Source organism: Equus quagga, chromosome 16, assembly GCF_021613505.1.
Source record: "Equus quagga isolate Etosha38 chromosome 16, UCLA_HA_Equagga_1.0, whole genome shotgun sequence".
NCBI classification, from domain to species: Eukaryota; Metazoa; Chordata; class Mammalia; order Perissodactyla; family Equidae; genus Equus; species Equus quagga.
In genome coordinates, this window is record NC_060282.1 from 70,094,958 (window position 1) to 70,110,556 (window position 15,599).

The window sequence follows — 15,599 nt, forward strand, 5'->3', positions numbered from 1 at the left end:
TTTTGCTTTTTTAGTCCTCTAGCACCAGTTGAAATGATTCCTAATATGAAAATCCCTGTTTGTAACTAGTGTGATTTCCATTTTCCTGGCAACTGGAGCTGGACCAGCACACATGGTCTGTTCCTGCAACAATATTGTATTGTCTCAGTCACTGTAGTTTTGTAATAACTCAGTAAGTGATGGGGCACTTCCCTTTATCTTACTGTTCTTCAGCAGCATCTGGACTGTTCTTGATGTTTTGGTCTTCTGTTTTGTCAGGAAAAGAACCCCAGCTTCATAGAGGATGGCAAGCACTAAACCTGCTGCCACTCCACAGGTGCCAAAAGTAGACAGTAAGACTTAATGGGTCAGAACAAGACAGTTTATTACAGCACAACAAATAGCATGGCATCAGCACAGGTCCTCTACCCCAGGCTGGTAGGCAGTGCGTCAGGCCTGGGTGGATGCTATGCAGGCAGTAGGTTGTACTGCAGCTGAGGAGCTTGGGGCCATGGGCCTAGAGCTCTTTTTGAGTAAGCAGTAAAACATTGTAGCAGACAAGCTAGTCCCTTCCCCAGGAGAGAGTGTTTATGTGTTGGTGAGGTTATGGTTCTGTTGACCTGATTAGGTGCCTATCTACTAACTATGGAAACTTCTCAGTATTAGGAAGTGAATAAGCCTTGTACGTTCAGCAGAAACTTCAGGGATGGTCAGGGCACTCTCTTTGCCATCTTTGATTTTGCCATCTTGGATTAATTGACCAGTCTGCCTATTCAAAGCAAGAGAATACTCACTCACATTTTAAAAATAGTCTCCTAACACATAATTTTAGAATAATCTTAAGTTCTACAAAGAACCCTGTTGAAATTTTGATTTGAAATTGCATTGTAACAATAGATAATTTTGGAGAGAACTGACACAATTATGTTGTCTTCCTATGCATGAACAGTTATTTCTCTATTTAGATTTTTTTATAACGTGTATGTGTATATACATACACGTTATAAAAAACGTCTTGTCTTACTGTGAGTAAGAAAGAGGGAATGGAGAAAGGGTTATACTTCTTACACTGTGTCCAATATTCCTTAAAAGTTATCTGAACAAAATTTTAATAATCCTATAAGGTAAATATTATTCCTTTTTTTAACATGATGAAAAGGCAGGCTCTGGGAGGTGAGATGACTTGCTTAAAAACATATAAAAGAATCAAGATTCAAAAACACCCGCTCTGATTTTCAAAGATGGATCTTTGCACTGTCCCATGTTCTTCCAGATTCAAAGGGGAAAAAATTAAGCAGATAAAGTTCTTTTCCTTTAAAGTAGCTAAAAAATAAATAGTAATTTTATGGTAACCTTTAAAAATGTAATTCTTCTTTTTCTTTTAATGTAAAATAATCTTTGATGACAGTGTTTCTCCTTTTAGTTGGAAGAAGGAAGAAAAACAGTACACGAACAACTGAAAGCCAGAAAATACGTGTTGTGAACAGTGAGCCGATAACTCCGGAAAAACATCGGTCGAGAAAAAAACAGGTGTTTGTTAATTATTTAAATAATACGTAATGGACATTAAAGTGATAACTTGAATAATTATGATTATTTCACATCAACCCTAAAAAATCTGAGTATAAAATGTTTCCTCTTTGCCATCTTTGATTTTGCCATTTTAGATTAATTAACCAATTTGCCTATTCAAACTTCCAAGAAAATACTGCACCCGCCTTTTAAAAATAGTCTTAAACTGGATGTTGATGATGACGTTTATTTAGAATTATTTTGATACTATCATAAAGTCAGTTCATCAGATGTAAGGTGAGACTTAAATCCACATTATAAGCTTCTATATTTATATCTTCCTAATAGAGATCCAATTTAAATTCAGTTCTTCTGTGCTAAAAAGAAAAGAAAAAAAAAGGCGGGCAGTCCCGCTGGCATAGTGGTTAAGTTGGAGTGCTCTGCTTCAGCAGCCTGGGCATGGACCTACACACCACTTATCAAGCCATGCTGTGGCAGGCATCCCACATATAAAATAAAGGAGGATGGGCAGGGATGTTAGCTCAGGACCAAGCTTCCTCAGCAAAAAGAGGAGGATTGGCAGGGATGTTAGCTCAGGACCAAGCTTCCTCAGCAAAAAGAGGAGGATTGGCAGTGGATGTTAGCTCAGGGCTAATCTTCCTCCAGAAAAAAAAAGGAACATGTCATTTGAGATGGAATTTTTCTATTCAGAAAATTAAGATGGCTCAATTCTAGGACTCACTTCATTTGTTTCCCCTCTTAGTGATGTTATAGTCCTGTGCCACCTGTCCATTTTCTGAAATCATTGTTTCCTGTATTTTATCTGGTTTTCTAGTTGTTTACAGCAGGTAAATAAATCTAGTTCTTGTTTTATCATGGCTGGAAGTGGAAGGTGATCCTATGCTTAGTTTTCTTACTCTCCTTTATTTAAGGTGAATTTTTTTCTTGATACACTATTTACTTATGGTTCATGTTGAGGTTTTGGGCTGGAGTCAAGTTCCAGGCTACTAGGGATATCTCCTATGACTCAAGCTTATTTTGGCCTTGCCTTCTCCCCCAGTGAACATAGCAAGCAACTCCTACTTATGATTTGCCTCCTGCAAACATTGCGTATCTGTGCAATTCCTTATTTGGCCCCACCACCTCTACTTTTTGAAACTATTGCAGGTTGAGGGAGGCTCCTGCTGTTGCATACCAGGGACTTAGAGTGTACACCTCAGGATGTGTTCCTTACTTTGGAAAAGTGCACACCACAGGCTTTCTGAGATCTGTAGGAAGAATGGTTGTGCCCTGCTTCTTCACGTATGTTTTGTCAATTTCCACCAATGATGTACCCCTTCTACCTATATTGCATTCACAACATAGGGTCTCCTAATTTTATCAGAGTTTGGGATTTTATTTCTTTCCTTCTTCCTTTCTTTCTTTTCTTTTTAAAAGATTGACACCTGAGCTAACATCTGTTGCCAATCTTCTTTTTTTTTCCTTCTTCTTCTCCCCAGAGCCCCCCAGTACATAGTTGTATATTCTAGTTGTAGGTCCTTCTGGCTCTGCTATGTGGGACGCCACCTCAGCATGGCTTGATGAGCAGTGCCATGTCCTCACCCAGGATCCAAACCTGTGAACCCTGGGCCCCTGAAGTGGAGCACGTGAACTTAACCACTTGGCTATGGGGCTGGCCCCTTTTTCCTTGTTACTGTTGGGTGAATTCTCAAAGGAGAATGAGTAAATGCTGACTGTATACCACTGTATGCAACCAAAAGTCATACTCATTTTTTATCTTTGATGTTTTGCACTTTGAATGTGATATGTCAAAGTGTAATTCTTTGGGATTTATACTATTTTGTGTTCTGAGCTTCCTGTATCTGTTTTGGTGTCTGTCGTTAATTTTGGAAAATTCTCAGCCACTATTACTTCAAATCTTTCTTCTATTCCTTCTCTTTTTCTTTTTCTGGTGTCCCATTACATGTATGTTACACCTTTTGTACTTGTTCCACAGTTCTTGGCTATTCTTTTCTCTTTTTATAATTCTTTTTTCTCTTTGCTTTTCAGTTTGGGAAGTTTCTGTTAACATATCTTAAAGCTCACTGATTTCTTTTTTTATCTATGTCTAGTCTGCTGATGAACCATCAAAGGCATTCTTCTTTCTGTTACTGTCTTGTTGATTTCTAGCATTTTCTTTTGATTCTTAAGGTTTACATCTCTGCTTACATTTACCAACCTGTTTTTACATATTGTCTCCTTTTTCCATTAAAGCCCTTGGCATATTAATCATAGTTATTTTAAATTCCTGGTCTGATAATTCCAAAATCTCCACCATAGCTGAGCCTGTTGCTGCTTTGTCCCTTTAGATTGTGTTTTTGCCTTTTAGTAGTGTACCTTATAGTTTTTGTTAATAGCCAGACATGATGCGTCAGGTAAAAGGAAGTGAGGGAAATTTGGCCTTTAGTGTGAAGTTTTATGTCTGTCTGCTAGGAGTTAGGCTTTGTTTACTGTTGCAGTAGCTGTAGGTGTCAGAAGCTAAAATTTCCTTGTTTTTGTCTAACCTTGTTGTCTTTGGGTTTCCCTAGAGACTCCTTCTTAGTAAGAGTCTGAGGCAGCTCTTTGATCTGAGGCAATTGTTATATAGGAGCCCAAATAACGTGGTGGTAAGATGGGGGAGGGGGAGAGGAAGCAGGCTGTAGTTCTGTGGTTCTCTCATTCTCTTAGTGAACCTATGTCCTGGGCTAAGACCTTCATACTTGCTTCTCAGCTTTGATTCCCCCTATTTGGTGGGACAGGGGGGCTAGAGGGGGCTGGAGTGGGATGTTTCCACAGGTCAGTTAGACACTGGCAAAATTAGTTTCTCTTGAGGGCAGGCGTTTGTTAATGAGAACAGAATGCTCTGGATGCATTTCAAAATGGCTACTTTTCCTATCCCCCTGCTAGAAACAGGACGGGATTTTCTCCCATCTTCACCCTGAGAACCTGATGGTGCTTTTTGAGGTCAAACTCACAAAAGTTTGTGGGCCCCACTGAGGCTGGGCCCCTGGAGTTCTTTCTTTCTTTCTTTTTTTCTTTCTTTATTTTTCTGCTTTATCTCCCTAAACCATGTCCACAGTTGTATGTCTTAGTTGCAGGTCCTTCTAGTTGTGGGTCTTTTTATATATATATTTTTTTTTCCCTTGGAGTTCTTTAACTCAAGCTTATCCATAGTGAGCCTCCATCAATCCGTCCGTCACAGTTAAGTGTTCCTCCCAGTCCTGGCTCCAGATGTGAGCTTCTGCTCCCAGAACCTGTGATTCTCTGTGTCCACCTTGCTGTCTTTCTCATTTCCAAGGCAGCAGTTTGCCCTGTGACAGTAATTCTCTGGTGGATCTAAGAAGAGTTGTTGACTTTCAGTTTGTTCAGCTTTTTTCTTGTAGTGAGGACTAGAGTGATATTTCCAAGCTCTTTATGTGGTAGTCCAAAAACTAGAAGTCTCTGCCTCATACTTTTAATTAATCTTCCCCTGTAGTCCTTCTGGCAACAATTCAAAATGGGATTGTAGTTGCTGTCTGTAGATATATATCAAGGAAACAGTTCCTCTCTCTCTTTTTTTGTATTTGAAACAAAATGTGGGAAATCGACTACATAATTTAAAGAATAGAATATAGGTGATATTGCCTGTCACTGTTTACTATGCCAGGAATTAATTCTGTGGATATCGCAACTGTCTGGGTTTATTTTGGCTTTCCACTGTTGGCTTTTTGGTGGGACAACTTATTTCAGAGGAGCAACAAATTTTATCTTATTTTGTGTTGAGATTTTAGTTCTTAAAAGTTTTTTTGCAGTAGCCTGTGACTGACTGGACACTTCCTCCTTCCTCTGTTTGTTAAACAGACAAAGGTATTTCTGCTTGCTCATGACAAGTTAAAAAAAGCCTTCCTTTTGTAAATTTATTCTAATCAAGAAGAAAAGTAAATGCCTTTCAACAACCAAGACTTTTTTTTCATAGATGGTATATAATGGGCATTACTATAACAGTATTTTTTTATTATACATGGTATCATTTTCAAGGCATTATAAAGCATTGTTTTGCCTCTAAAAGGCATTAGAAATGATATACAATTTTCAAATATAAGTCATACAAACTTTTTAGCCTTAAGGAAGAAAAAAAGTGCATTTTAATTTGTTATGTGCTCTTTGTATCTTTTTGGGTTATGGTTATGGCTAGGATTGTTAATGATTTTTTATTGATTTTATTTTTAATTTTTCAGGAAAAGCAAAAAACAAAAGAATAGCACACAAGACACAATTTTTGTTTGTGTCCTGAAACATATCCTCTTAAAACTCTTTGTTAATGATGTGTCATGAATGGAATCTAGTACAATAAGTCAAACGTATAAAATGAAGAAATGAAGAGTTATAAGTCACAGAGCAGACTTATGAAATTAGTACTGCCCTGTGTTTTCTTTCTGACCTGACACTGACAAGCCAGTTGTGTCACTCATTCAACTCCATCTATAGAAAGTAGGAGTTGGCCTCTTTAAACTCTGACCTCTAAAGATTGTAGTTATGTGCTATCTGATCACTTATTCCATATGATGTTTTTGAAGACTCTTGCACCTTTAAATCATAGATGAAATTAAGCAAAGACTGTAAAAACATTCAGATCAAACAAAATAGGGCATAATTACATGGTAACAATTTATCAAGTTAAAGATTATCTTTTTCAATAGAAGAAAAAAATAATGTTAAATGCTGTGGTTTTCAGTTAACCTACTGACAAAATTATAACTTGCTTCTAGGTCAGAGGTTGGCCACCTTTTTCTGTAAAAGGCCAGGCAGTGAATATTTTAGGCTTCATGGGCCATATACATTTCTGTCATATCTTCTTCTCTTTTTCTTTTTTAAAAAGAAGTTTTTAAAATGTAAAAACCATTGTTGGCTCCTGGGCTGTACAGTCTGGGGCTGGATTCTGGCAGTAGCCTGCCAACCCTGCGGTTTGTGATTCACTGGCAAGTACTGCTTAAACTCATTGCACCCAGGAACCTAAATAGGATTCAAGCAGAGAATATTAGTTATTTATTGAGAGAAATGGGCTTTTGTATTGTATCATCTGTGCTTTCTGTTAAAAGTAATATTGCTCAGATTAAAACAAGAAAACAGTGCTGTGTATATGAAATTTGCATAAACCAAAGACTACTTTTTAAAGTTGAATGAATATGTGGCAACTTCTTACACAACAAAAATTCTTAACTTGGGGACCATAAAATCAATAGGTTTTTTTAAGAGGCGTCTAAGTGGCCCCAGAAATTTCGTGTAAAATTGTATTCATCTTCACTTCTCTATGAAGTGGATCCATAGCTTTCATCACATTCTCAAAGATTTATGTGACCCCAAAGGTTAATAACCCACTGCTGAAGTACTTTTTTTTTTTAAAGATTTATTTTTTTTCCTTTTTCTCTCCAAAGCCCCCCGGTACATAGTTGTGTATTTTTAGTTGTGGGTCCTTCTAGTTGTGGCATGTGGGACGCAACCTCAGCGTGGCCTGATGAGTGGTGCCATGTCCGCACCCAGGATTGGAACAGGTGAAACCCTGGACTGCTAAAGCAGAGCGTGTGAACCTAACCACTCGGCCACAGGCCGGCCCCTGCTGAAGTACTTTTAATCAGTTGGTCTATCCCTTTAAACTCCTTACCCTACACATGCAAAATTTACATCTCTTTTGGTTTTATGTCACATAGTGACAACCAGTGCGCTTTGTACTAGTGGTGACTGGCGAGGGAGTGGGCTGGGCCCGTCAGCGCAGGCGGAGGCAGTCTCTGTCTGTGGATTGCGCAGCCGTGCACTTGTAGGCAGCACTGTTGCTGACAGAGGGCAGCTCAGACAGACCTCTACAAGGGGTTAATTATGGTCACTGCCGGTTTCGTGGCACTGAGCCATACACAAGATAGTTTTCATCTCATGTTTGTCTTCAAGACACCTTGAGTTCTTTTTAATACGGCATCAGACAAATGAGCTGGATTTTTTTCCTTTAATTGTAGCAACATACACATAACAAAATTTACCGTCTTAAGTATTTTAAAGTGTATATATAGTTCAGTGGCGTTAAACATTCATATTGTTGTGCTAACATTACCACCAACCATTGACAGACCTCTTTTCATCTTGCAGAACTAAAACTCTACTCTTAAACAGTAACTCCCCATTTGCCCCTCCCCCAAGCCTCTGGCAACCATCATTCTACTTTCTATCTCTGGATTTGACTATTTTAGTTATTTAAGTGGAGTCATGTAATATTTGTTCTTTTGTGTCTGGCTTATTTCATTTAGCATAATATCCTCAGGGTTCATCCATGTTGTAGTATGCGTGGGAATTTCCTTCCTTTTTAAGGCTGCATAATATCTCATTGTGTTTATATACCACATTTTGTTTATCCATTGATCATCCATCAATGGACACTTGGGTTCCTTCCACCTTTTGGCTATTGTGAATAATATTGCTATCAACTTGAGTATACAAATTTTTCTTCAAGTCCCTGCTTTCAATCCTTTTGGGTATATACCCACAAGTACAATTGCTGAATCACATGGTAATTTTATTTTTAGTATTTTGAGGAACCACCATGCTATTATCCATAGTGGCCACATAATTTTTCATTCCCACCAACAGTACATAAGAGTTCCAGTTTCTCCACATCCTCACCAACACTTATTATTCTGTTTTTTTGACAGTAGACATCCTAGTGGATGTGAGGTGTATGTTCTTGTGGTTCTGATTTGCATTTCCCTAATGATTCATGATGTTGAGCACCTTTTCATGTGTTTATTGGCCATTTGTATAACTTCTTTGGAGAAATGTCTGTTCAAGTCCTGTGCTCATTTTTTAAAAAAAATTTAATTCTTGTAATAAAACACACAGAACATAAAATTTATCATCTTAATCTTTGTGAAGTGTACGAGTCAGTGGCATTAAGTCCATTCACATTGTTGAGCAGCCAATCTATGGGACCTTTTCATCTTGTGAAGCTGAAACACTCTACCCATTAAACGGGTTCTCATTTCCCCTCCCCGTCCCCTGGTAACCACTCTTCTACTTTCTGTTTCTATGAGTTTGACTACTCTAGGTACCTCATAAATGTGGAATCATACGGTATTTGTCTTTTTGTGACTGGTGATGAATGGATTTATAAAGAAAATGTGGAAGTCAGCCGGGGAAATCAGTGATAGTCTAGACACAGAAAATAATCACTCAGCTGTTCTTGTTGCTCCTTCCGCGTGTCAGCAGATTGGTCTCCTGTAGCAAATGCCAAGTATCAGTAATTGTTTCGATGTATGATACTGAATTTGATTTTTAAAAATTTTCAGTCATTTTCTCCAAAAACTAAATAGTGTATTTTTAATTAGTTTGTGTTAGTTGTGTTTTCAAAAACGTATTTTAGAGAAGATTGGAGTTTTATGTGTGTCTATACTTTGCCTAACATAGACAGAACAAGGTTTTCACTGAGTTCATTAATGAAGTATTAAATTAATATTCATAAGTTCTATTTAGAAAATATGTAGAATTAATAAATACTAATCTATTAACAATTATAGAAAAGCATCTTAAGAGACAGTGTGGACTTACAGTCAGACAAATTGGCTTGGTGATTAGCTCTGTCATTTTGTAGCCGTCTGATCTTGGGCAGCTGAGCCATAGTTATTCATGTGAGAGGAACAGTGATAGTGAGGACCCTTAAAAATCTTATCATGGTAAACAGGAGACCTGCAGAAATCTAAGAAGTGTATTCAGAAATTCTTGCAGCTCCAATGTTAAGAAACTATAACATTATTTTGACAAAAACCAATTGCATTTATAGTAGATATGTTCTTTAAAGAGTTGTTTCTGTGAATACCTGTTCTACTTTTTATCTACTTTTGATGGATGTTAAGTAGACTTACTGTGGTGATCATTTTGTAATATATACAAATATCAAATCATTTATGTAGTATACCTGAAACTAATACAATATGTTGATTATACCTCAATTAAAAAAAAGAAAGAATTGTTTCTGTGAATAACTGTCCTACTTTTTATCAAAAGGCATGGCTTTGGGAAGAAGACAAGAATCTGAGGTCTGGTGTGAGGAAATATGGCGAGGGAAACTGGTCTAAAATACTCTTACATTATAAATTCAACAACCGGACGAGCGTCATGTTAAAAGACAGATGGAGGACTATGAAGAAGCTGAAACTGATATGCTCAGACAGTGAAGACTGAGTGTGTTTGTAAAAGCTTGATAAAAGGACAGTTAAATATTTTGATCACTGCATTTTTTTTGAAACTTGGTGGTCACTGGTGTACCTTAAAATTTTTGTTTAAAGCATTACAATATTTTTCCATGACACAGTCATTTCATTAACATGAGGATTTGTGCTATAAGAGTAAGATTATATGCCATTTTTCTTTTCTTTAAGCATCTTTTAACTTGGATGAAATATAAATTTGTTGAACCCTGGTGCTTTCAATACCCCTATCCCCAAATCCTGTTCCAATAAAAAAGTGAAAATGTGGTAAGAGAAAAAATATATTTCTCCTAACCTGTGTCTCTAGGTTGGCTTCAACTTGGTAACACACACATAGAAGTGAAGTTTCTAAATCAGTGAATAATAATAGGCCTTCGACAGGTGATGACTTGATTTATGGCCTTAATATATGAATTACTGAGACATTTGTTTATAGAATGATAAATGTACAAAGTAATCTGTGAGTTATAACATAGTTAAATTTTCCTTTCAGTAGTTTCATATAAAGGAAGAAACTTTAAACTAGTAATACTGTAGGACAAAATTTGTACTTTTACCAAGAAAATACCTTCATGTCTCATTTAGGTACATTTGACTTTTGTTCCAGTGTTAAAACCTTAACAAAGATGGATTTAAATAAAGCTTCTTTATAGCCTAGTGCCATAAATATCAATTTCTCTGATATTTTTATTTATTCTATCAATATTGGGCCTAAATGATATTCTGTAAATGCTTAAATTGGTATTAATCACGATCATTTTGACATCTATGATGAATACTAAATAAGCAAAGTCATACACACCTTACTAGACAATTTTGAGTTTTCACCAACATCTTTATTCTTTAGAGTATTTAGTCAAAAACTGATAGAATTATTTAGCATGTCAAGTTACATGTGCTTTATTTAACAAGCGAGCGAAAATACTGAATTGCATAAAAAGTAAAGTAGTATTTTGTCATCTGTATTTCATTTCTTATTAAAGTTTTTATACATTACTTTCACATTGTTCCTGAATGTGTTGTCGTATACATATAATAAACAGAAATGCTGGTAATTGCTGTCTGCTTCCTGACTCAGTCTATCCTGTCACACCACTAGTTACTGTCACTGTTTATTGCAGGCATCGTGATGGTTATTGTCAAAGCTGGCAGCACAGCCACAGTGGACCTGTAAGTCGACCTCCTCCTTCCAAATATGAGAAATCGTCAAGTCTAAGTTGCCATTAACTGTAAGATGCTCAGTTACTTTATGTGCCACTAAAAAAGATTATACTATAGTATGGTGCTTTCTTATTTATAATTTTATTTTACTTATTACAAGAGCTGCCTTAGATTTATTTAAATGTAGATTTTTATCATATAATTTGTGTATACATTAGAAGAAAAAGCAAAATAAATTCTCTGATGTATTCCTAAAACTTCTTCTTAAATCTGAATCTTCTGAATTACTTTTTTTAATTGAAGTTTTTGACATAATTGTAGATTCATGTGCAGTGAGAAATAATAGAGGTCCCTTGTACACTTATTCCAGCTTCCCCCAATATTAATTTGTAAAACTAAAGTATATCACCATCAGGATATTGATATTGATACGATCCACCAACCTTATTCAGATTTCCCCAGTTTTACTTCTACTTGTACTGTGTGTGTGGTGTGTGTTTAGTTCTAAACAATTTATCACCTGTGTAGGTTCATGTATCCACCACCACATGCAAGATAGTGAACAGCTTCAACACAATGAGGATTCCTCCTATTGCCACTCACCTCCCTCTTGTGTCGTTCCTCCAACCCTTGGCAACCACTGATCTGTCCTCCATTTTAAAAATTTAATCATTTAAAAATGTTACATAGAGAGGGACATCACCGAAAATGGCAGAGTAGGGAGCTCCAAAGATTCTTCCTTCTACTGAAGCAACTATTAAGCTGGCAAAAACTTAGAATCAACTTTTTGAAACTCTGCAATCTAATAAAAACTTAAAACAACTGGGAGTGCTTAATAAAGAGGCTACTAAGTTCTGGTAAAAGGATTTTGGTGTTTTTGCTTACCCCATTTGTGGGGACAGTGGTATGCATTCTTAGTGCATCGATGGAGCAAGAGTGGGCAATTCTTATTCTCACAGAATTGTGATTGTGTTTTAACCTGTTTGGAAGTTCCCTGGGGTTCAATTCAGAGGTTTGCCTTTGTTTTGCCCCCTCTGAACTCTCAGGGTTTTAAAACATTACCTACAGCTTCCTGGGGTCAGCAACAGCAGACAGAGCGAACAACAGACAGACCTTTTTGAAAAGCCTGGGGAGGAAGATACATGGAGAGTAAAGGCTTTGAAAGACTGGAGTAAACCACAGGATCCAGAAGGCCATGCACGTGCCCAGGACTGGACACAGTCTCAGAAAAGACCTGGGTGGACCCTAGGCCTCTGCCTCTGAATGATCTTTGGGCTTCACGTATGCAGGAGGTGAAGGCTAAGGCAGAGTTGTGAGCGGCCTGGCTAAGCACTGAGGGAGGGCCCCAACTCACAGCTGATCTGCTAAGGCCAGGAGACTATCTTTTGTTTTGTTTTTCTTCTTGAGGCATTTAAGGAAATTAAGTATTCTATGCATTCTTTGCCATTTTTTCTTTCACTCAACATATTCAAGCTCTGACTCATGTACATTTCCACAATAATAGGCTATATAACTATATCACAATTACTTATCCATTATGCTGTTGAGGATTTGAGTTGTGGAAATAAATGAAGACCACACTCAAAACTGAGAACAAATAGGCTGCTTATTCAGAGCTTGCCGCAGCAAGAGAGTCGGCCACCATCACCTGCGTCTGGCAGGGACTCGGGCAGGCAGAGGTTTACAGGGGGAAAGCTTCAGAGTGAAAAACACAGAGAAGGCTTCAGGCAGGCTCGGATTGGAGGTTGTTGGCATAAGGAAGCCGGAGGCTGGCCAACTAGCAGCAGCATCTTACATGATTGTCTGGGGGGACATATTTGGCTTTCTCTGATTGGTCCTGAGTTGGAGATGGGGACAAAAAATACAGATGTTGGCAGTCGTCAACCAAGTCCTGACCATTCTGGGTGGCTTGCTGAAGAGTTGTGGTTTGGCATCCCAGACTTTGCTGCAGACGTGGGTCAGAGTTTGTTGTCATATTTTTTGCCCATTGTCCCTTTTTATATTCGGTCTCAGAGCTGTTTCCAGCTTATGGCTGCAAGGCTTTTCCAATTTACATAAAGTGTAATATGAGAAATAACATTAACTCTTAAATTGAAAAGTTAGGTATAATATTATAACCCCTAGAGCAACCATTTAAAATAATACTGATATACAGCCAATAGGTAAATTCAAATGGAATATTAAAAATTAATCAAATAGTTCAAAAGAAAGCAAAAGGAGGGAAAATGGGAAGCAAAAACAAAACCACAGGGAGAAACAGAAAACAAAAATGGTACACCTGAATCCAACCATGTCATTAATTATATTAAATGTCAATGGTCTAAGTCAGGGGGTTGACAAACTCTGTAAAGGGCCAAATGAAATATTCCAGGTTTTGTGGGCCTCAAGGTGTCTATGAGCTCTCCTTGGAATTAGCCACAGACATAAACACGTAAATGAGCTAGTGTGGCTGTGTTCCAGTAAAACTACATTTACAAAAACAGGGGGCAAGATTTAGCCTGCAGGCTGTAATTTGCTGACCCTTGACTTTGAATTCTAGATTTTTGTTTTCTTCCTTTAAAGTATGTTCTAGGCGGTTAAGTTACTTCCAAATCTAGGAGCTTCTTTTAATTCTCTCTTTTATTCTTCTAGGTTTGGAAGTTTCCAAGTTTGGAACCACTTTCAAACTAACAGCTTGGGGTTTCTAAAGACCAGCCTGGTGATGAGAATTTGGGCTGCAAATCCACAGGATGGCTGACTGGCGACAACCTCTTAGAGTTAGGCCCAAAGCAATGCTCCCGCAGTCCTTTAGGGAGAAGGGAGAGAGTGTGGGATTCTCTTGCGGTTCAGTCTTCCTCTAAGAATATAGTCTGTTGGCGTCCATGTTTAATTATACCGCACCTCAATCTGGGTGCGGCCTTTGCATTCTTCCCCATTTGCTGAGGAAGAGAGGACAATAAAGGAACTAAGGACTGTGAAACAGCCCCGCTTTCCTCTGCCAAATGGTGGAACACAGCCTGCTGGTGAGGAGACTGGCCAGAGGGTGCAGGCGGTGCTGGTCTGGAACAGCAGCCCCCCATTCCTGGATGGTGTGGAGAGCGTGGGGAGGTGGCTAGAAGGCGCAGCTGGAACTCATCCAGGTCGCTCCCAGGCTGGGTGATGATGATGGAGGGCCAGAACTGGAAGGGAATGGTCTTCCTGTCGCTCTCACGCCGCAGTTACGCCGAGGCCTTATAAAACTTAATTGTTATCATGCAAGAGATGTTTAGAGTCCAGCCCCATTATCACAAAGCAGGGCAAAGAAAGGGACTTGGAGCTGAGAGCCAATAAATTGATAACTGGCACAGAAGGGGCTGTTTTTTGAAACTTAGCCCCACCTCCCCACACACACCTTCATAAGTCAAAATGCTTTAACATTAAAGTAAGTCTCCATTTAAATCTATACCGTGTTGAAAGAACAAAAATAGAAGACCATTTGACACAGGAAATATGATGGTTTGTAAGATATACAGCTCTCAGAGGAAAAGACTAATAATTTTCCAGTGTTCTTACATTATTTACAAGAGAGAATTATTTGAAGAGTGTTTTCCCTTCCCACTTGAGTCCTTGAGGAGCTCATGTCTGTCTTCGTCTTTCTAAATTTGTAAGTGCTTTGATTTGCATGGATTATCTCATTTAATTCTTGTAAAACCCTGAGGCAGAATGGTATTATTAATTACATGTCATAGATGAGGAATCAAGCTTGTTATTTTTATATTTCAGATGTACATCATTATATTTCGAATTCTGTATAGTCTACGTGGTATTCACCACCAAGTCTAGTTGCCATCTGTCACCATACATATGTGCCCCTTCAATCCTCTGCCCTTCCCCCACCCACCTCCCCATCTCATAACCACCAATCTCTTTTCTGTATCTGTGAGTTTATCTTTCACTTATGAGTGAAATCATACAGTATTTGGCTTTCTCTGTCTGACTTATTTCATTTAGCATAATACTCTCCATTATTGGTCCATCCATGTTGTTGCAAATGACAAGATTTCATCTTTTTCTAAGGCTGAGTAGCATTCTATTGTATATGTATATACTACACCTTCTTTATGAAAGTAATACAAAATGTTCATAGTTTTAAAAGTAAAATAGTTCTACATGGCTTAAAATGGAAACACTCTTGGGGGCTGGCCCCGTGGCCGAGTGGTTAAGTTCACGCGCTCTGCTGCAGGCGGTCCAGGGTTTCGTTGGTTCAAATCCTGGGCGTGGACATGGCACTGCTCATCAAGCCACACTGAGGCAGCGTCCCACATGCCACAACTAGAAGGACCCACAACGAAGAATATACAACTATGTACTGGGGGGCTTTGGGTAGAAAAAAGGGAAAAAAATAAAATCTTAAAAAAAAAAAAAAAGGAAACACTCTTCTCTTCCACCATCCTTCAGGGCTCCCTAGGGGTGACCTTCCTCAACTCTTTCAGCTTTTTTCTCACGTACTGATTTTCATATTTATTAAAAATATGCTCATACTGCTGTTTGTTATTTTCCAGTTTGAGGGACTGTATTATTGCCCCCCCCCCCATAGGATGAGGTTTTATGGCCTCCGCCCGCTCCCCCCCCCCCCCAAACACACACAGGGCACCCATGCATACGCTTCTCCTCCCTAGTTGTTCCAGCATATTTGTATCAGTTTTTGGTTAAATGAGCATTCAGTGTTTGCACTATTATAAC

The 15,599-nt window shown here is 38.3% G+C and overlaps 1 protein-coding gene across 2 annotated transcripts in view; it reads left to right on the forward strand.

Annotated features, from left to right (window-relative positions):
* The window catches only part of TERF1 (telomeric repeat binding factor 1), a 35,540-nt gene extending 25,523 nt beyond the window's left edge, over positions 1-10,017 (forward strand). For both annotated transcript variants that reach the window (XM_046642522.1, XM_046642523.1), the window contains 2 exons: positions 1,403-1,509; positions 9,535-10,017. In XM_046642522.1, the coding sequence (XP_046498478.1) occupies positions 1,403-1,509; positions 9,535-9,711 (284 nt within the window). In that variant the 3' untranslated portion in view covers positions 9,712-10,017. The remainder of the gene's footprint in view (positions 1-1,402; positions 1,510-9,534) is intronic.
* The last annotated feature ends 5,582 nt before the right edge of the window (positions 10,018-15,599 follow it).